We start from the raw sequence: 21,183 nt of genomic DNA on the forward strand, positions 1-21,183 counted from the left end.
CGAAACTTACAGTCATCTTTTCTTTTTAACCATCAGGATGTACGTAAAGGACACGTACCTCGACGTAACAATGGTTGAGTTACTTTTGTGAAACGACCCGATGGGACACCCAGCAGGGGTCATGTTTTTTTTTTTTTTAATTTATTTGTTTTGCAAAAGAGCATGAGCCAGGGAGCAGCGGAGGGGCAGAGAGCGAGGAAGAGAGAGAATCCCAAGCACTCTCCACGTTGTCAGCACAGAGACTCAAACTCACAAACTGGGAGATCATGACCTGAGCTGAAATCAAGAGTCAGATGCTTAACTGACTGAAGCACCCAGACATCCTGGGGTCATGGCTTTTAAAAGGCAAAGGCCAGGGGTGTCTGGGTGGCCCAGTCGGTTAGGCGCCCAGCTCTTGGTTGTGACTCAGGTCATGATCTCATGGTTTGAGGGACTGGGCCCCGTGCTGACGGCATGGAGCCTGCTTGGGATTCTCTCTCTCTCTCTCTCTCTCTCTCTCTCTCTCCCTCTCCCTCTCCCTCTCCCTCTCTTGCCCCAAAATAAATAAACATTAAAAAAAAATAAAAGCAAAGGCCAATTAACAGTTAGCTAGACTCCTTGTTTCCATAGCCAGGTGAACCTCTGGAGTATAATGCTACTGACTTGACTTTCAGGCGAACCGTCCTATAACAGCAAGTGAGAACGTCCTCTCTGTGGACGTGTTTATGGCAATGCAGAAGTTACCATTGTTTTCGCTCATTTTGTTCCTATACACAGCTTTCCCTTTACACAAACCATAGAGTTTAAAGTCTCCAGCAGGGAGTACAGTAACCAGGGCCAGGGCCAGCGTGAACCAAGCGAAAAAACCAAGAGCACAAAATTCAGGGAGGCACTCACTCTCAGGGTCCTGTAAGTAATGACTCTGAACCCGTGTGACTCTAAAAGTGAGTGCTTCCTTGCCCCGCGTCGGGCTCTGGGCTGATGGCTCAGAGCCTGGAGCCTGTTTCCGATTCTGTGTCTCCCTCTCTCTCTGCCCCTCCCCCGTTCATGCTCTGTCTCTCTCTGTCCCAAAAATAAATAAATGTTGAAAAAAAAAATTAAAAAAAAAAAAAAAAGGGGCGCCTGGGTGGCGCAGTCGGTTAAGCGTCCGACTTCAGCCAGGTCACGATCTCGCGGTCCGGGAGTTCGAGCCCCGCGTCGGGCTCTGGGCTGATGGCTCAGAGCCTGGAGCCTGTTTCCGATTCTGTGTCTCCCTCTCTCTCTGCCCCTCCCCCGTTCATGCTCTGTCTCTCTCTGTCCCAAAAATAAATAAATGTTGAAAAAAAAAAAAATTAAAAGTGAGTGCTTCCTTAAATTCTGATCCTTGTGTGCGTCTCTGGCCTCAGCCCCTCTCTGGTCCTTGCGGTGACTCTCACTCTTGACATCTTAAGAGTCGTTTTTTTCAACCTCACAGCTGTGGAAGAAATGCACATAGAGCGTAAAAGACTTGGGAAATCCTCCCAGCTTAGAGATTGCAAACAGGTAGCACACATGCCACTCTTTTCTATTCCTACACTCATAGCAGGCATAACTAATCAATTATAGCACCACTGAACTGTGGTTCAATGGGTTTGAACTGCATGGGCCCACTTACACGCATTAAAAAATATATATTCGAAAAATTTTTGAGATTTGCAACAATTTGAAAAGACTCACGAACCATGTGGCTTAGAGATACCAAGAAGAAAGTAAGGAAAAATTAGGTATTATTGTAAGGATACAATATATTATAAATATAGCATACAAAATACATATTAATCGACTGTTTTTGTTACCAGTAAGGTGTCTGCTCAACAGGGGGCTATTAGTAGTTAAGTTTAGGGGGAGTGAAAGTTACATGTGGATTTTTGACTATCTGGGGGGTACCCCATGTTGTTCAAGGGTCAACTGTAGTCTCAAAATGTTTTCCAGCATAGCATTCCAGTCGGCTGCTACTAACTGACCAGAGTTGGCTTGAGAAGAAAAATCTGCCTGCCTCCTCGCCTGGCTAGCAAGATCAAGGGAATCAACCTTAGCAATCACAGAAGAGAGCTGTCATGGTCCTGTATCTTCACATCCCAGACTGTGCTGCAGTTTTAGGAATATAGGAGACTCTCAGAATCTCTTGAGCCAGTCTTTTTCCAAACCTGGTCTTTCTATTATGATGTTTCCAGATTGGAATAACAGAAGGTACAAGGGATTCCGCTACAAGAATCTAATATTAGAACTATATGCAATTTTCTACAGGGACAGGAACAGATCTGAAGTAAAGTAGCTTTATTAGCTGTAATCAGAGGAAAAGGATTCTGGCAGCCTTTCCTGGCTTGGGAATCAGGGAGGCAGAAGTAACAGCAGCATCTGAGAATGTATCCATATCTACGTTTGTGGAATAAACACTGCTCTCTGGGGCATAGAATTTCAACGATCTCAGGGCCTTGGAATTCAGTGGCCTCAAGGTTATTTTCCTCGCACAGATTTATCTATCTCCGGTTTGTAATTCTTTTCCAAAAATTCAATTCTACTGGAGAAGAACAAGGTTGAAAACTAAAGCACACAGTATTTAAAAAATCAGCTCTGGACATCTGTGGTTAACGCTGTCCTTCACCTTTCTGCAAACTAAGGAACCATACTCCTGGCGCAGCCCTCCTCTCTAGTCCAGCCAATCAGAGCTTTCCATCTCTCTAGCCATTATGATTGGTTCAGGGATGAACACGTGACCCTGTCAGAACCAATAAGATCCACGGAGCCTTTCTTGGGACCTGCTAGCCATGAACCATCTCTCTATTCTCTTGGTCTGGAACCAGGGAAGGCCTTAACCTAAATACTTCTCAGCGAGTACAGGAAACGTGTGCCCAATGAAGTCGACATAAGGAAAAGCAGAGACAGGACGCAGTGATGCCACTGAAGTTTGATGACATGGTTTGGGGCCCTCTTTCCAATTTGGCAGGTGCTGCTCACGGCTCACCTCCCTCAGGCAAGCTGATAAATTCCATTTCCACCTAAGGTCGGTCTAGGCTAGGTATTTGTCACTGGCAAGCATACGTTTCCAAAAAGATCTGGTATGTGTTCCTTGAGAGAAAGCAATTGGCTCATAGGCAGGAACACAATTTGGCTCTTCTTCCGTAGTTGAGAACACCTACCTCACCATGTTCTGTGCACCATGAGGACCTCATACTTCACAGTTCCTTCTGCCTTCCCCTTCCCGGTCCTTCTGAGCTTCTCACAATCCCCTGGTTAGGTCACATTATAAACGCTCCCAGCATCTTGTACCTCTTTATTACATTTATCATAATGGTAGTTCAATAAGGAATCGAATAAGGAATCAGTAAGGAATAAGGAATCAATAAGGAATCAAATAAGGAATCTGATGTTGCTCTCCCTGGCTAGAATGTAAAGTTCATGAAGACACAATAAATGCTCAGTATCATCTAGAAGAATAAAATGGATATGGATGTATGAGAAATAGAGCTATCTGCCCCCATGCGGAAGAAATGTGGAATTCTGTTGGTTTTAGAATAACTATTCTATCTTGCCTTGGCATAGCTTACTATAAGCACATCAACTGAATTCTAGGTGAAATTAGAATTATTAAGCTTACCAAACATGAAAGTCAATAATGAAATGCCATTAAAACTTAAGTGAACAATAGCAAATAAAATATAGTGACTGTTGGGGGGCGCCTGGGTGGCTCAGTCGTTTAAGCATCCAACTCTTGATTTCGGCTCAGGTCATAATCTCATGGTTCATGGGTTAGAGCCCTGCGTGGAGCTCTGCACTGACATTGCAGAGCCTGCTTGAGATTCTCATCCTCTCTGTCTCTCTCTCTCTCCTCTCTCTGTCAAATAAAATAAACATTAAAAAAAATAAAAAATCTATAGTAACTGTGAAAAAGGCAGAGAAGAATGTTAAGAAATAGTTCCGTTAATGAAACACGAAAGGAGGGTGATATAATTCAACATTAAGTAAAACACCTAAAGATTTTCTGGGAGCTGAAAGAGTAGCACTTATAATATTTATCCTTGATAATATCAAATGGTAAAAATGAATGTGATGAAAGGAGCAGATACCTCTAAAATGATTTTTATAGCTTTCTTCACTTTTATGTGAATGAAAATCAGATGTTATATTTTGGATAAGAATTTCCCTTTTGGCTTTTACGACAAACATTTCTGAATTGAGCATAGAGTTTATTTGCTGAGAATAAAATGCTAGAATAAATAGCATTGTTATCAAAAGCCATAAGAAAAGAGGGGTTAATAATAAGAAGCAAACAGGTGAAGAGGTGAACAGAGTTTTAGAAAATCCGAAGCTCCCAGCCCCCCAGCAACAGTTCCAGGGACTTCTTCTCGAAGCCTAGGGAAGATGTTCTGAATTGTCCTCTCCCTCTGGTTCACACAGCCATCACAGAATCGTGTTGAAGAACAATAGTGGAGAAAAGCCTTTTATAAAATCAGTCATGTAGATTCAAGCAAAGATAATACACTTGTAAATGACTGCGAGTCTGGCTTGAAAAGGGCTCTATTACTGAACTATATTGTTCATGGTTTCAAGGATAGTCATTTCTGCAAATTAGGTGTCTCTTAAAAAGGTACTCATAAAACTTTTGTTTTCTCTAAAGACCGTATTAAACTGTTCGGCAGAAGCTGTCCAAGTGACCACCGAGCGTTGTGGCCCGAGCCAACTTTCAGACCTGGTAGACCACTTTCCTTTGCTAACTATGGGTCATATTCAGATTATCCCAAGAAAGTACTGATTCAGCTCCTTTTTTCTCTTCCCGGGTCGATGTGGTTCTTCCTTGATTTGGGACTAACGTGTGGGACACTACAGACTTGGGGCATCTGATCAAATGAACGGGCCACGAGGGAAATCATTTCTCCCGTGTTTGGAAACTACTTTCACAGGTGTCCGTGTACTGCACCAACTATAAGTCTTTGAGAAAGAGCTTAAACGAGAAAAAGAGAAACTGCTGTCTCAGTGTCTTTATCTGTAAAGTGGGAGTAATAACACCTTGCCTATGTGCTGGCTTCACGGGTTGATGGGGAGGGTCAAATGTAATCATGGATCTGAGTGTTTGGGAATGTCTACGGGGCCTATCAACTCCACATTTATTGTAAACAATTAACAGATACCCCAAACGAGATGGTAAAGCGATTAGAAGAGGCAAATGTAATTTGCTAAAGCAGGGTTCTTTCATCCTTGGCACTACTGATTGATGTTTGGGGCCAGATGATTCTTTGTGGTGGGAACTGATACGCATCATAGAATGTTCGGCAGCAACCCTGGCTTATAGGTGTCAGAGGTAACCCCCAGTTGTAACAGCCAAAAATGTCTTCAGAGACTGTCAAATGCCTTCTGGGGTTGGAGGCAAGACTGCTCCCCCCAGGTGAGAACCCCTGCCCTAAAGGAAAGGCTGAACTTGTCCCCCACCTGAAAGCTGACGCTGCCCACGGGCAGGTAGCTGTGGTCCTCCAGCATGCTCAGATACTCGGCCACCAAGGCGGCCGCGTGCACCAGGCACATGGCGGCCTCCGTGTAGCACTTCTTCTTCATGTGTTTCTCTGCCATGTTCTGGAGCCAGGTCAGCCGCAGATCAGGAGATGTCTGGTAACTTTTGGCAATTCTGAGGGCATATTGGGAAGGTTTCAGGGACAGCTGGCTAATGACACTGTTTTTCTGCTGTGGATGCCACTATTTCCCCCAGGACTCCCCCCCTCCCAAGAGTTTCCCCCAACATGTTCAGAAAGTGAGAGAAAAAAACCCCAAACATTTATCAGTCCAGCTGTCTTCATTCCAGAGGTAGAGTGGGCTGGACCCCAAGAAACGGCATTTAATTGAAGTTTCATAGGGAAGAAAAAGGCCTAAAAAAAATGATGTCTATTTTAACAGATCTCTAGCAATTTCCTTCCTTTTCTTTCCTTTCTCTCAAAATAATAACAGAAGACAAAAGTACTACCCTTCTGTGACTTCACATTTATTCACAGAACACATTTATTTCTATGAGTAGTTTCTCCTGAACAAGGACCATAAAACAAAGCGTCGAACTATAAAATAAAATATGATTTCTAAATACAACTGTACACGTATGTCTAAATATAATTGGGGGGGAAACATATGGAAAATAATTCATATGACAAAAGATAGTTCTTTTCTCTCATTCTTTGGTAAGTAGAAGATACTGTTGTAAAAGATACCTCACTTTAAATTAGGGACATATTTCTAAAAACGTGTGCATGGACCAACCCACTCTGAATGATTAATTTCTACCAATTTGTATATACACTTTTGGATGTCATCCAAGAGCGTCCCCACATGGCTTATGCTAATGACACCAATGAGAACTCCATAGGAACAAACCCCAGACCCTCAAGTGACACCTTTTGGTTTTATCAGAAAAATTTACCTGTACATGAGATCCATAAGCATCTCAGGATCTTCCTGAAATTCCCTCATTTTCACCGTGTCATATAAGATGCTATTCAGATTGCAGAGAAGTTCCTCCACCTGAAAAACAGTGTATACCTCTAAATGATCCTGGCTTTGAAATCCACAGCAACAAGTGAGGGGCTGTTTTGGAAGGTCAAGGGGTAACCATAAACGTTCTCCTCTATGGGAGCCGAGCTCACAGGTGTAGGGGAGTCTAGATGGACCCTCTGCGGCCTTCATCTTTACAGGTCCGCATGATTCTGAGGCTCAGATGTGAGGTGGCGCTTGGGATCCATGAATTGGCCCTGAATCCTTATACTATCCTCCCTCTTTTTCTTTAAATGAACTTGAACTTTCGTGTGCAACCTGAAAAGCCCTAAACTGTACTCTGGAACGTCAGCGTTTTTTTTTTTTTAATTTATTATTATTAGTTTTTTATACCAAATAGGAGTCAGTTTAGGACTTCAGCTTAGGTTTCATATGTATATAATGTTATATATTAAATACATATGTACACATAATATTTACATATTTTATGTATAATATAGAGCTGTTATATAATTATATATTATATGTGTTATATAATTACATAGTACACACACACACACACACACACACACACACACACACACACGTACATATACACAAGCTTATAATCGGCTGATCCCGGACCCATGCGTGAGACAAGGCACGCTCTTCTGTCTACCTGGGTGGGGAAAAGAGTGGCCTGCATGGCTGTGTCCTCTTCTGCATAGGCCAAGATCGTCCTCAAGGATCTTCTCAGGTACTCCTCATTAAAGTCTGGTGCTTTGCCCACCAAAGATGCCAGAGACATGGTTACTTGCATCTTTACTCTGGCAAAGTTCTGCAGCAGGAAAAAGACGAGATGGGACAAATAAGAGGCACGGGGCTAGGAGATCGTGGAAGGCATTGGAGCCAGACACCAATAACTCCCCAGTGTTTCTGTCACTCCGTCTCCATCATTTCCTTTTCCCTCAATGAAATGTGAGCTATACTTTACAAGATGCATACTGTTGCTTAAATGGTTTAAATGGATACTGCTGTGACATAAATCTGTCAGCTCCCTTTAAATTTTCATCGAGGACTGGATGGCCTCCATGCTGCAAGGCAGGAAGGTGCCTGCAAAGCCGGGTCTCAAAGATGTATGCTTTTGTGCCAAGATTCTTCTTCCGGGGACTTTACATAAACTGCAGACAGGAACAGGATCTCCATGGCCACGTTTTCTGAGCTTTTGGACTCTGGATAGGCAGAGACTCTGTTTCTCCCTCCTTTCTAGCCCTATGGAAAAATACAGCTACCCGGGGAGCCCCTGAGGAATGTCCAAAATATTTCAAATGGTTATGCCTAACATATTTTGCGTGGGGGGGGGGCTGCTTTTTTTCCCCAGGGGCAAATTTATCTTTTAATATCTCTTGAGCATATTCATTAACAGGACCACAAATGTAAGTTCCCAAAGAACATACCAAAATCTAGATAAACTAAAGTAAAGGGAGACGGTTCCCCAATAAAGCCGAATTCCGATGGCTGCCAAGCTGCAATTAAAAGCCAGTGTAGATGACACTGATCATTTCAAACCCTCTTCCGCAGGTCATTCTGGCACCACTCAGCAGAATTGGGAAACCAGACAAAGGCTTCTGAATTCCTAACCTGCCTGCTGTATTTCTTTCCACAGAAGCCAACTTCTAGCCTACATACATTCATTCCTTTTTTACACTGAAACACACAGATGGAAGCCACTGCCTCATCGGTCTTCATGTTCGTTTCGGGTCACAAATTCAGCTCTGCTACCCATCTACGTCGTGGACTGTTTTCTTTCACGAGGGACACGAGTACACGGCAATCCCACCACCTCCCCCTCAACCAGGGCTTTGCACTGACTTCCTCTACTGACTCCGGGGCCCCCGGCCGGTCTGGGCTCTTACGCTGGTGGCTCCAAAGCTGAATCTCATGAGGAGGTAGAGGGTGGCACAGGCTTGGGTCCGCGTGACGTCCATGCTGCTGCTACAGTGATGTAGCACTCGCTGACACAGGTCTGCACACTGTTCCACCTCCTCCTCAAACAGCAGGTCCCCGAACTAGGAGAGACACAGGGGCCATGAGGCGTCACTCGGCACCTTCATATGCTTTCTGGGCCGGGTGCCTGTTGAAGGAGGCCGCGTCTGCCGGGACAAGCAGAAAGCCCAGAGGACCTCACGCACTGCTCCAGAAAGATAACGAGCTCCTTTAGTCAGAAGATGAATTGAAGCGACGGAGTCGACTTCAGATTTAATTAGGAACGGCACAACTAAGATCAGGGCTGCATGATTCAATGGCATCGTGTGGGCCAGGTTGCATTCGCGGGCAACGTCACAACGCTGAAGGAATTATCCTGAGTTTACGGGGCCCCCTGGAAATGACTGGCGACTAAGAAAGAGAAAATAATCCGCAGGGGAGAGCAGAGGAATTCTACTTTCTGAGTGTAAAAAAAAGGCCTGGCTCAGTGGGAAGAGCATGCCATTCTGGATCTCGGGGTCTTGAGTTCAAGCCCCACGCTGGGTGTAGAGATTACTTAAATAAATAAGTACACTTTAAAAAAAAATGGAAGAGATCCCATGAAGAAGGTACTGAGGTTTTTCCAATACAGGGGGAGAAGATAAACTGCATTAGACCATTTTAGGTAAGGAAAATCTGTATTCTTCAGGCTATGAGCAATTTATTTCTAAATCTGTCATTTTAGGACATGACATTTTGCAAGACTTACTGATGGGAGTCGTGTGTAGGATGCTAATCTCACTCAAACGCGGTATTAAAAAGGGGGGAGGTAAAAGTGCTCAATTGGTTTTGCTCTCATGTCTCCAGTGAGTGGACATGTCAAGTTTCTACAGTTTTGCCCACACTTCCAGTGTGAGAGCCACTGTTTTCTTCTCGATGGTGACTTCTCAACATTCTTAGGGGGACTTAAAACCTTTACCTCGACGTCGCTTAACGCCACACCGTGTGGGCTTTGGTGCATCTGTAGGGAGGAGTGTGAAGCTGGACGAGACTCTCCGCTCTTAATTAAGAGTCAGAAAACAAGCATCGCATGTTTACCTTGGCGATGAGAGCCCGGAGTGTTGCAAAGCAGTGAGTCAGGTAGGTGGTGCTCTGATCACAGCTCAGAGAATTCACCAGGACCCTTAGGACACCTCCCAGCAGGCTGTCTTTACAGTCCAGAGCCGAGCTTGCCTGGGGAAGTGGAAGAACAGCATCACTGAATCCCTGTGCGCTGCCAGTGAGTGGAGGGGTGAAGACACAAGGAGGCACTTTTGGCGATTAGCACAGCGGTGCTCATGTTCCACCTCTCTTGATCTAACATGTTAAGGGTTTGCGAAGTGGCCACACACAGCAACCAATCCCATGACAGTTGAAGACCTATTTCCAAATGACTTTATTCCCAAACTCCCAAATCGGGGGCAACTGGGTGGCTCAGTCACTTAAGCATCTGACTTCCGCTCAGGTCATGATCTCGCGGTTCGTGAGTTTGAGCCCCGTGTCGGGCTCTGTGCTGACAGCTCACAGCCTGGAGCCTGCTTCGGATTCTGGGTCTCCCTCTCTCTCCACCTTTCCCCTGCTTGCGCTCTCTCTCTCAAAAATAAATAAGCATTAAAAAAAAAATAATAGGGGCGCCTGGGTGGCGCAGTCGGTTAAGCGTCCGACTTCAGCCAGGTCACGATCTCGCGGTCCGGGAGTTCGAGCCCCTCGTCAGGCTCTGGGCTGATGGCTCAGAGCCTGGAGCCTGTTTCCAATTCTGTGTCTCCCTCTCTCTCTGCCCCTCCCCCGTTCATGCTCTGTCTCTCTCTGTCGCAAAAATAAATAAATGTTGAAAAAAAAATTAAAAAAAAAAAAATAAAATCTCCCAAATAGTTTGGGACTTATGCCTACTTCTGGGCCGCTAAGTAAGTCATAAGGTACCCCCCTCCTCCCCCCCCCCCGTCCTGGACAAAAGCTCTTGGAATGCTCTTTCTTTGTACAGAAGGTGCAGATTTCTTTGTGGGTTTCCAAACACAACTGTGGGCCACCCGGTAAAAAAGGGGCTGCTCGGGGGCAGCGGTGTCCTAAATAGAACAGCAAGACTACCACCACCCAAGATAATGACAGATAAGTGTCATTTCCTTGAAAATTAAAAACAAACCAACCAACCACATTTGGAGGATTGGTGTTAAGTCTGTAGCACTCAAAGCAGTGCTGAATAAAGATATAATCAATATGATGCCAAGGACTTAAGATATCTTTCGTATCTTTTTGTCTTTATTTTTGTGATATTTGTATCCCATACTTCCTGTCTTTATTTTTCCACAAGAATTGCTTTGGTGTTAGAAGGCTTAACAGTGTTTCCACAATACTTCTTTTCCTAGCTACGAAATGCGGCCCCAGACCTACTCAAATAAATGACGTCTCACTGGAAACACGGGGACTCACTTCTCAGGTTAACCAAAAGCCCATTATCACGTAGACTTCTTGCGAATTCTTGGAAACATTCACTTGGGAGATAAAATTAGGATGGCCAATTGTATTTCTGCAGAGTTCACAGTGACTCTATACTTTTCTGCAGCGGGGATGGCGAAGTCATGGTACAACTGACTTTCCTTCACCAATTTGTGCCCAGAGCAGACATCATTATGCAAATTCAGCATCTTTTTTTTTTTTTTTTTTAAATCTGGTCCTGTCATAATCTTAGCTCTCATACTAGACATCAACCATAATTCAACTGGAGTTGACCCACCAACAAACAAACAAACAACAGTTCTATAAAGAACTGCTTATTAATGTCCAGTAAACATATTCCTGGTGAATAGATCAGATGTACGTTGTCCTCACCTGGATAATGTTTTCCTGCATATCCAGGATGATTAAATTTGCTTCTGTAGCCAGATTGCCACTGATCAAGGCTTCTTGATCTAACTCTGCCTTTGTTCTAAGGAAGAAAAAAAAAAGGAGGTCAAATTAAAACGCATATCAAACCTGGCCATATTCCAGTGATGGCAATCTATGCACCAAGGCGTAAAGAAATGCTCTGAGGAGTCCATCTGGGTGAAAACAAAGGAGCTGGCTACAGGTAAAAAGGAGTGAAGGGTGCTTTCTGAGATTAGGGCCTGCTTAAAAAGATTTTCTAGGTAAAGTCCCCAAGTCATCCACAGCCCCACTATTACGAATAACGATGACAATTACAGAAATAACCAAATGGGTAGAAAAGCAATTATTGGTTGCTACTAGCAACTGGGCTAGCCAATCCGATTGCTCGGGACATTCTTGTATTTCATGCATGAGAGCCATCTCTAGATGTGAGTCAAGGGAAGCCTCCACCACAAGCCAGAGGGAGTGAGGCCAGGTGTGATGTGACCTTGGCAAACAACTTGACTGCTGGATTAGAAAAGAGTGGTGCTTCTGCACTGGGGCCGGGAAGAGTTAGCCTCTTGACTTCCCAAAGACCACCTTGGGGTGGCTCAGTCAAGTGCGGACCTTTTGTTTCTCCCCAGTGGGCAGCAAGGTTGCATTCCTGTGGATGTAACTGGTTATTACCCACTAGGAAATGGGAAATCGCCTGGTGCTGCTTCTCCACGAGGGTTCATTTTGAGGAACCAGAACGTTTTAGGCACTAGTTTATGAATTCTCCTAAAATCCAGGTGAAGCTAGAAAGGGTTATTCTGTATCATCTACATGTAGTGGCCAGGAAAGGGAAGTGCGAAGAATTAATTTTCCCATGATGCTCCCGAGGCCACAATGTTGCCACGGGAGTTGGGGCACGATGATGTGAGCTCCCAAGTCTTGGACCACGATCACCAGCTGTTCTTGAGTCCTCCTCACCCAGCAATGGGAGCAGTACCATTCCTTCCATACCCCCGAGGGCTCAGAATCAAGGTCTCCCCGGGGTTTAAATGTTTTCAAGCTTACGCTAGGCTCTCTGGTCTCAAACAACGAATTGTTTCTCATTGTACAAGTGATAATATTTGCGTAAGAAAAGTGAAATATAAAAGCTATTTTTAAAAAAACATATTGGTAGGTTTAGACTTTGAGCAATGCTCTTCAACAGAGACATAATGAGGGACACAAATGTCATTTTCTATTTTGTAGTAGTCACACTAAAAAAAAAAAAGTAAAAAGAAATAGGTGGAATTAACTTAAAATATTGTATTTAATCCAATACAGACAAAAAAAAATTGTCCACGTGTGATCACTATAAAAATTACTAGTGAGATCTTTCACATTCTTTCATGGGCACTAAATCTCCCAAATCTGGCCTGTATTGTTCACTTATAGCATTAATGTGGCTACTGTATTGGACAATGCAGACCTAGGTCTGGTTTTCGTTTTGTTTTCAATTGTGCTAAAATACACATAACGTAAAATTTACCATCTTAACCATTTTTTTAAAAAAAATTTTCATGTTTACTCATTTATGAGAGACAGAGCACAAGCAGGGGAGGGGCAGAGACAGAGGGAGACACAGAGTCCGAAGCAGGCTCCAGGCTCCGAGCTGTCAGCACAGAGACTGATACGGGGCTCGAACTCACGAACCGTGAGATCATGACCTGAGCCGAAGTTGGAAGCTTAAACGACTGAGCCACCCAGACGCCCCGGACATCTTAACCATCTGTAAGTGTGCAGTTCATTGGTACTAAGTACGTTTATATTTTCATGCAACTACCACCACCACTAATGTAGTTTTTAGAAAGCCTACGAGCCAGGCCTTTAAAACACTAGTTCTCAAATTTGACTGCACAACAGCATCACCTAGAGAGTTCTACCAAACACTGATTTCTGGGTAATACTGCTGGGAAGTCCTGAATTAACCGGCCTGGGGTCCATCTGGGAGCTAGGAGCTTTAAAAGCTCCCCTAGTGATTCTAATGTTGAAAATCACTGCTCTAGAAGAAAGAGAGCCCAAATAACTGAAAAATGATCTGAAAGAAAAAGGTGAGAGACACCACTGTTATAATTACAGCAACTTTTCCAAATAGGTAAGGGGAGCAGTTACAATTTTACCATGGTTTCTCTTGAAAAAACAAACCCAAGAAACACCACATCGCCCCTGATGTTCTGAGGAGGTGAACCTGTAGCTCAACAAGGGGTGGCTCACCACGTAGCTCGGGGCTGGGAGCTGACCCAGAGGGTATGGAGAGGCTCCGCACAGAAAGGCTCAGTGTGGTGTTATTTCTGCAAGCAACAGGGGAAGGTTTCCCAAAACATCAATCTAGGCAGCCCAGGAAAAGCACGTCTTCTTAGGCTCTCTTCCTAATCTCAGAGGGTAGCTGGCCTAAGCACCTAGGCCGTTCCATAGCACGTAACTACATGCACGTTTCTTTCATTGGGATTCTTTCGGGAGGCGAGCGGCTCATTGCCTGAACTAGAATTTGTGGATTCTCAGAACCAAATATCTTACAAACTAGTTCAGGGAACTTAGAGCAAGAATAAAATAGCCAAAGCAAATGGATATTACTAATGAGAGCAACAATTAGGTTTTGCCTGTAACAGATGTAATAAATAAGGGTTTATCTCCATAATGTTTTAAAATAAATTTGATTCTCAAAAGTCCTGCATGTGGACCCGAGTGAATCATTCTCGTGGTGATAACAAAGACAGTAACTCCTATTTACTTGGAAAACAACACTGTTATTCAAGTCTGCCCCACCCCCGGGGTGGTTGCTTCATACCCGTGGAGATTTGCTACCTCCACGCTGTCAAGTGGGTGGGGCGGTGTCTTCAAACATACAAAGTCTGGCTCAGTGGAGCCCGAGATGCACCGGGCTATATGCCGCAAAGAGGAACAGCAGACGTGAGCATTCTATTCAACATATTTAGTTTTATGTCGTTATATATCCAAATTTCTACACATATATATCTCATACACTGCAATCCAAGCAGAATTTTTCCATCCATTTTTTATGTTTTTTCTGATAATACCATACATTATTTATGTATATGTACATATATGTGCATATATGTATATACATGTGTGTATATATGTGTGTATATAATATATATTTATATCACATATAATTTATGTATTATAACATTTCTATGTTTTTATAATTCTATTGATATTTATATAATACACCTATATAATTATATTGATATTTATATATTAATAATACATAATATATACTTAATTGTACATATGAATATATGATTAAATATATTAATATATAATCAATAAATATTAACATGTATAATCAACATATATTTATAATTATGCAATTATATGGCTATATAATAGTCATATAATTATATTAATATTTATGCGATTCATTTACATAATTATATTAATATACATATATCTTACACGTGGCCATCCTAGGAAATACAGGACAGTATAAGAAAGGAAACATCCATTACCTCAATACCCAAAGAGAATCACCCAAGGAAAACCACTGTGAATATTTTGGTAAATTTCCTTCTAGTCTTAAAATGTGTTTATCCTAAGGGTGCCTGAATGGCTCAGTTGGTTAAGCAGCGGACTGTTGATTTCGGCTCGGGTCATGATCTGGCGGTTTCTGAGATTGAGCCCCGTGTCAGGCTCTGAGCTGATGGTGGTGCACAGCCTGCTCTCGATTCTCTCTCTTCCTCTCTCTCTGCCCCTCCCCTGCTCGTGCTCACTCTCGCTCAAAATAAAAAAACTTAAAAAAAATCTATTTACTCTAGGTATTTAGAGACTTAAGATTCTACTCTAAAATCAAGTGTCTGTCCTGTTCTTGTTTACTTAACATTATATCATAAGCATTTCCCATATCATGAAGTTTTAATACCAACCTAACACTGCCTTACACCGTTCCCTATTCTTGAGCATTTAGGATGTTTCCACTTACAAAAAAAATCGAGTAATACAAAAAAATCTCTGACTACACATTTTGTACATGTTTCCAGAACAGCAAAACGAATTTGAATTATGTGGTCTCGGATGCCCTCTCTTTTCCCCATCAGCAGCTTTCGTCAAGCTATCTGAGATGGCTAAATATTGGTTTTCTTTAAATGCCTATCAATGTGATAAGGTTTTAAGAGCTGTAAATCATAAGTCCTTATATCTTTGATTATCCTGGGTCCCTGGAAGAACTGAATCTACACAGATAATGATGTTTCATTTTCTTACCCTTGGAAGGATGTAGTTGTTTCAGTAATACAAGTAGCCTGGGAAAAAGAGCTTTGGGCTTTAGGTAAAAGTAGCACAAAGTTGCCGAGAGACTCACTTATCTTGCTTCTCGTTAGCCTGCCGCCAATGTGTCTGCTCCTTCCTCCATCTCAAATTTTCATTTAGGCCTGGAAATCGGTCATTCCCTAGGAGTTCAGAAATGCACGAGAGGAATTTGATTAGCATGAAACCCTCGAAGATAACCAGAAGTTCCGTGACAAGCCCAACAGAGAGGACTGAGTACCGTGTCTCTGGTTAATGAGAGCCTGTGCCGGATGCCGGGGACAGGCCTCTGCCCAGGTCCCGGCTGCCTGCTCTCGGATGGACAGCCTATAGCTGTAGACCGCTTGCCTTTGTGGAGGGTTGGTGAGCGCATTTGTCATGAACAGAGGTTCCAGGGGAACTGGGATTCTCGGTGAATTACTGAAGCGTGTGGGTGTTAAATAAGGGCACCCAACCACCATTGGAAGAGCCGAGCTCCCCACAAGTTCTCAGCCACTGTGTCCCTTCGCATAGATTGAGCTGTCACTCTGCGTAACTTTGAGCACAGTGATGAAGACTGAGCATACCTGAGCACTTTCGCTCTATTCTACGGCGATGAGCAGCCTTTTTGAGATCATTCCACAGGCAGGGTCCCTGGAGGACTGGAACACTCTGACACCCTCAGGGGGAAGTCAGCTGCAATCTAATAACACTCTGAATGATTCGGGGAGATGTTTTTAGAACCAGAATTATCCAGCGTCTTGACCACGCTCTACAGAGACCTGTCAAAGGCCCCGATGGAGAGGCTTCAACCTTGAGAGAGACAACATGCCATCTATCCTATGATTCGCATTCTTGGATGTGGCCTTTCCCAATGACAAGTGTTAAACAGAAGACACATTTGGGGACACTTCCAGGGTTCCTGTGACCTCAGGACAGGAGCTTTTCCTTGGAAGCACACAGCTAACATTCTATATACCAGGCACAGAATCCTAGCATCTGCTTGTCTTTATTATCCTAACAGCTTAAGAAAGTGCTAGTGTGTTTACTTGAGCTGTGAAGACAGTCTTCTTCACAAAGGGTGTAGAACTCGCTGACAGAAAGCAAGGAGGGGCAAGGCCAACATACCTGGAGCCCGGCAGCGTTTCATCATCTCCCCCCTGGCCCCTTCCCCGCGGAGCAAAGCCTCTTCCAGCCTGGCCTTGACATCCCTTGACTTCTGCAGGACTTGGGTGCTGACTTTGTCAGAACTCTGTTTTCCCTGGACAGGACAGAGGCAGAAGGACATTTAGTGTGGTGAGATCTTTGTCCACAAGGGAGAACCGTCAAAACACAACACTCCATGGCGAACAGCAGCCAGTTGGGACGTGCGTCATATGGAGATGCCGTTTGGGGGATCCTATGGCTGAAATCCTGTGAATGAGAATGGGGTTCTCTCTGCAGAAGGCAGAAGTCCTTCCCCGGAGAAACGACCAGATGTAGAATGCAAAGAGGTCACGGAACTTAATACAGAAGAAAGAAAAACTCATGATGCGTCCATTCCCCAAGCAACAGGGGAGCAGTAGTAATAAGGTAGACCTGAACCTGGGAGCTAAGAGGCTGGTGACAGGCTGAGCCACCGCACGCTCACCTTGTACTCGAAACACGAGACACAGATGAAAAGGAGATCTAAAATCCTGTTCAGTTGCATGGATGGCAGGTCGGCGATCCACTTCCGGATGAGGGTCTGGTCGGCGTTTTTCATGATCCACAGGAAGCAGATCATGAGGTTCCGGGTCGTGTCGGCATTCAGCATGTTGTATTGTTTGTAGGGCTGCAAGGAGGCAGATGGCGGGATGGACAAGGGAAGGAGTAGAGCAGTGGCAACCCCGAAAGCTTAGGGGATGCTGGTCTCTTAGAACACAGTCTTTGCAATTGTTCCCCGGCTGGGGAGCCGTTCCCAGGAACTGGTCCTTTCCTGGGCTAGGAAGCCATGTTCCCCGAGCGTACTCAGCAAAGGGGCTCACATGGGGCCATGTCTGAGCCTGACTTCTGGCCACGTACTGGGGGGGGGGGGGCCCTGTGGCTCAGGAGCAGTGTGGTCTGGTGGTCTGCCCCACCTTGACCAGCTCCCCCGCCCCCCCAACCACTGCCGCCCCGTCTAAATGATACAAAGGGGCTTCTATCCTGCTAAGATTCCACGTATTTCTGCTTGAAGCTCGACACGGGAGCGCTGAACTCAGAGCAGAGAAAAAGACTAGCTAGGCTCCAGAAATATCCCAACTGTTCAAGTGTTAGCTTCTTTGTCAGGGTCCAAAGTACAATATCAAGGTCACGAAGGGCTCAGCAAATGAATCAAATCCCTAATTTCACGGGGTCCTCTGTGCTGGGACTTCAATCATAATCCATGATTTGCTGGGGGTCGGAGGGCGGGGGACGGGGGAGCTCAGGCTATTTGCTTGCATACCTCTGCCCCAAGTGTTCTTTTTAGAGTGCTGAGCACACTTACTTTAACTCATCAAATGAAGACAAAGAACAATATGTGGCCGCAGTCTTGGTTCATGCGGTGTAGGAATGTGACATTGTGTGCTGTGAGTATGTGAGGGAAATGTTGGCTTGGGGATGAATGACAGGGCTTATGAAATTAGCTCAGTTTTTCTGAGTATGGTGACAAGAAGAGATGAAAACCTTAGTGATGACTTCCCAGGGAAGATCCTCTAAGGGTGGACTTTGGGCGTTTGGGCATTTGCCCCTGGAGGCAAATAACAATGTAAAAGGCAACACCACCTCCGGCAGTGAGCTTTGCTAAGATGCACATTGGAAAGGTGGAGGAGGTCATACAACACGGTATTTCTCAAACCGCAAGACGATGGGTGACGTCAACTCTCAAATGTCCTTTCTCTTTCTTCTATCCCTGCCCTCCAGCCCTCCCGGGGGTGTCCAGGGGGTCCAGCTTGCTAAAGTGCTGGAGGGAAGCGAGGAAAACCATCCAGCAAAGCAGCCTTAGGTCTATGTAGATGCCGCCTTCCCAGGAGGCAACTGAGCGGTGTTCTCTGTGGATGTATACCCCACACTGAAATGCAAAGTTCAATTAAGCTGGACAAGGAGGCACTGTCACTGTCTGCTGAAGGAAGACTCGGAGCTCATCACAGGACAGAGACAGATCCCACTTCAAGTAAATCAGACACGGTATTCCTGGAGAAGCCCCTTTTAAGCCCAGAGTCTGTGCAAAAGGACAGAACTATAGGACTCCGGGTTTAGGCTCCCTGGGGGCCCCAGAAAAGTTGAAGTCTTTTGCATGAGAAGCCTCCACCCCAGCACCTGGCCCCCTTTGATCATTTTTTTGGAGGCAGAAATAGTGTGAAGAATAAACACAGAATAAACACAGCTCCAGCCTCCCACCCGAGGGAGCTGTGGTTTGATCCTCTTTGCACTGATCTCAGATATCCCAAGCTCACCTCTTTCCCGGTGTTCTAAACCTTGAACTCAGGCACCATTGAGACTGCCCGAATTTGAACCATCTGCGACTGTGCTGCCTCATCGGCCCCATTTCCCTTCCCAACAGCTAGCTTTACGCGGAGGCCTTTCGGGACGGAGCAGAGGCAGACCTCTCACAGCCTGTTCTATTCTGGGTTCCAGTAGGCAAGTATAAGGACATGCCCACCAGAAGATGGGAAAACACACAAAAAATAAACCAGAGAAATGTGCGTCAACATACCAGGGAAGAAAGCATTGTTCCACTTGTCTTCAGATTAAAATTATTTCCAGCTATGGCCAGAGCCACATTCTGGTTAATTGCACCGGCTCCTTCTTGTTCTTCATCTGAGCCATTGGCACGATTTTTTCCACTACGGGCATCTGCAGCTGTGGTGAAAACATCATCGCTCTTACCATACGATCTAAGAATTATGCCTCCTGGTACTTTATGCAAGGAGTTGAAAATTTATGCCCGCATAAAAATCTGCACATTTATAATTGCCAAAGCTTGGGAGCAAGCAAGAGATCCTTCAGTAGATGAATGGGTAAATACACTGGGGTACATCTGAAGGAATATTATTCAGCGCTAAAAAGAAATGAGCTATCAAGTCATGAAAAGAGTTGGAGGATCTTAAACCCATTCTCCTAAGTGAAAGAAGTCGATCTGAAAAGGCTACATGTTATATGATTCCAACTATATGACACTCTGGAAAAGGCAAAACGATAGAGACGGAAGAAAGTTCAGTGGTTGCAAGGGACTGGGGAAGCGGGATGGAGCAGACTGGGCAGAGCACGGAGGGATTTTAGGGTAGAGAAACTACGCTGAATGACATCACAATGATGGATACATATCATTGTTATGTTTGTCCAGATCCATAGAATTTATAACCCCAAGAATGAACCCTAATGTAAACCACTGACTTTGGGTAATTATGAGGAGTCTCTGTAGGGTCATCCGTTGTAACCAATTTACCCCTCTAGTAGGGGATGTTCATAATGGGGAGGATGTGCATGTGGGGGCAGGGGGCGTATGGGAAGTCTCTGTAATTTCTGTTCAGTTTTGCTGGGAACCTAAAATTGTTATTTTAAAAGTCTTAAACAAACAAACAAACAAACAAACAAACTTTGGTGATGTCAAACCAAAAACACTATTTCCCTGTGTCCCCAACCCACTACCCACCAAGAGACTGATACTTATTCGTCACTGAAGTCAGTACAGTAATTTAAAGGCTGATGGTTAGCATTATTTATCTGCTGCCATCTCCAGGAAAAAGCAGGCAGGCTACTAAGAGAGACGAAATGCCCAGCCCAAGATTCGGCTAGAAACTGATTTTTCAAATTGTAAAAAGAAAGCTCTCATAACACTTTCCTGTGATATAACATTTAAAACATTTTTTAAGGTTTTTATTTAAATTCCGGTTAGTGTAAAATTAGTCTCGGGTATGTAATAGAATATTTTTTACTCTATTCAAATATTTTAAATAATGACCAAATAGAAAGGAACCTATAATCACAGAACTAATCGGCTCCTTATAAAACAAAAGGCGAATACCACCAATTCAGCAACAATGGATTGAATTCCAAATGCCTGAAATGAATCTTAATTTATCATCCGTATATAATGTCGACATGCTTCTATTTATACGTAGGTCTAGATGTATGCAACCAAAAGGTTGGTGTTTAAGAACACCACCAAACCACACACAAAGTTTTTGCTTAAGCAGTTCTTTGAAAAGTGTGTTAAAATACTCACTCACAACTGATTGATTCATTAAAAGGTCATATTTTGCTGGACTTGTCAACATCCTAAGTATTTGGACCTTCAATTTTTCAGAAAAATTAGCCTGCAAACAGTATTTCCTTCTGCTAAAATTCTGAAAACAGAACTCACATAATTTTAGAACGCAATTAAAAGAATCATGCCCTATCTGTGCTGAAAGGCAGCTGAGTTTTTAGACAAATGGCGAAATGAATAGCATGTGGCAATTATGTAAGATCTGATCCTATCAGGATTAATTTGAGGATGGTCTTACTTCCCTCACATACGCGATGGGTCAGGTTAGGAAAGCTGGAGAGAAGGATACAAACACCTGCCACATAAAATGCTTCTATGGAAGGGCTCTCATTTCATCTTCATCACACCCCTAAGATACAGAATTGTCA

General features: G+C 44.0%; 1 protein-coding gene across 5 annotated transcripts in view; it reads right to left on the reverse strand.

Moving 5' to 3' along the window:
- The window catches only part of DOCK8 (dedicator of cytokinesis 8), a 232,552-nt gene that overhangs the window by 25,435 nt on the left and 185,934 nt on the right, over window positions 1-21,183 (reverse strand). For 3 of the 5 annotated variants that reach the window (XM_043566150.1, XM_043566149.1, XM_043566151.1), the window contains 10 exons: window positions 19,262-19,407; window positions 17,195-17,377; window positions 16,693-16,825; window positions 15,641-15,728; window positions 11,278-11,374; window positions 9,511-9,645; window positions 8,364-8,516; window positions 7,127-7,285; window positions 6,398-6,498; window positions 5,425-5,617 (listed from right to left, as the gene is read on the reverse strand). In XM_043566150.1, coding sequence (XP_043422085.1) covers window positions 5,425-5,617; window positions 6,398-6,498; window positions 7,127-7,285; window positions 8,364-8,516; window positions 9,511-9,645; window positions 11,278-11,374; window positions 15,641-15,728; window positions 16,693-16,825; window positions 17,195-17,377; window positions 19,262-19,407 — 1,388 coding nt within the window. Of the gene's footprint in view, window positions 1-4,072; window positions 4,437-5,424; window positions 5,618-6,397; window positions 6,499-7,126; window positions 7,286-8,363; window positions 8,517-9,510; window positions 9,646-11,277; window positions 11,375-15,640; window positions 15,729-16,692; window positions 16,826-17,194; window positions 17,378-19,261; window positions 19,408-21,183 lie in introns of those variants that run through there. The other 2 variants (XM_043566153.1, XM_043566152.1) reach the window with 2 other exon arrangements.

This window comes from Prionailurus bengalensis, chromosome D4, assembly GCF_016509475.1.
Source record: "Prionailurus bengalensis isolate Pbe53 chromosome D4, Fcat_Pben_1.1_paternal_pri, whole genome shotgun sequence".
In the NCBI taxonomy this organism is placed as follows: Eukaryota; Metazoa; Chordata; class Mammalia; order Carnivora; family Felidae; genus Prionailurus; species Prionailurus bengalensis.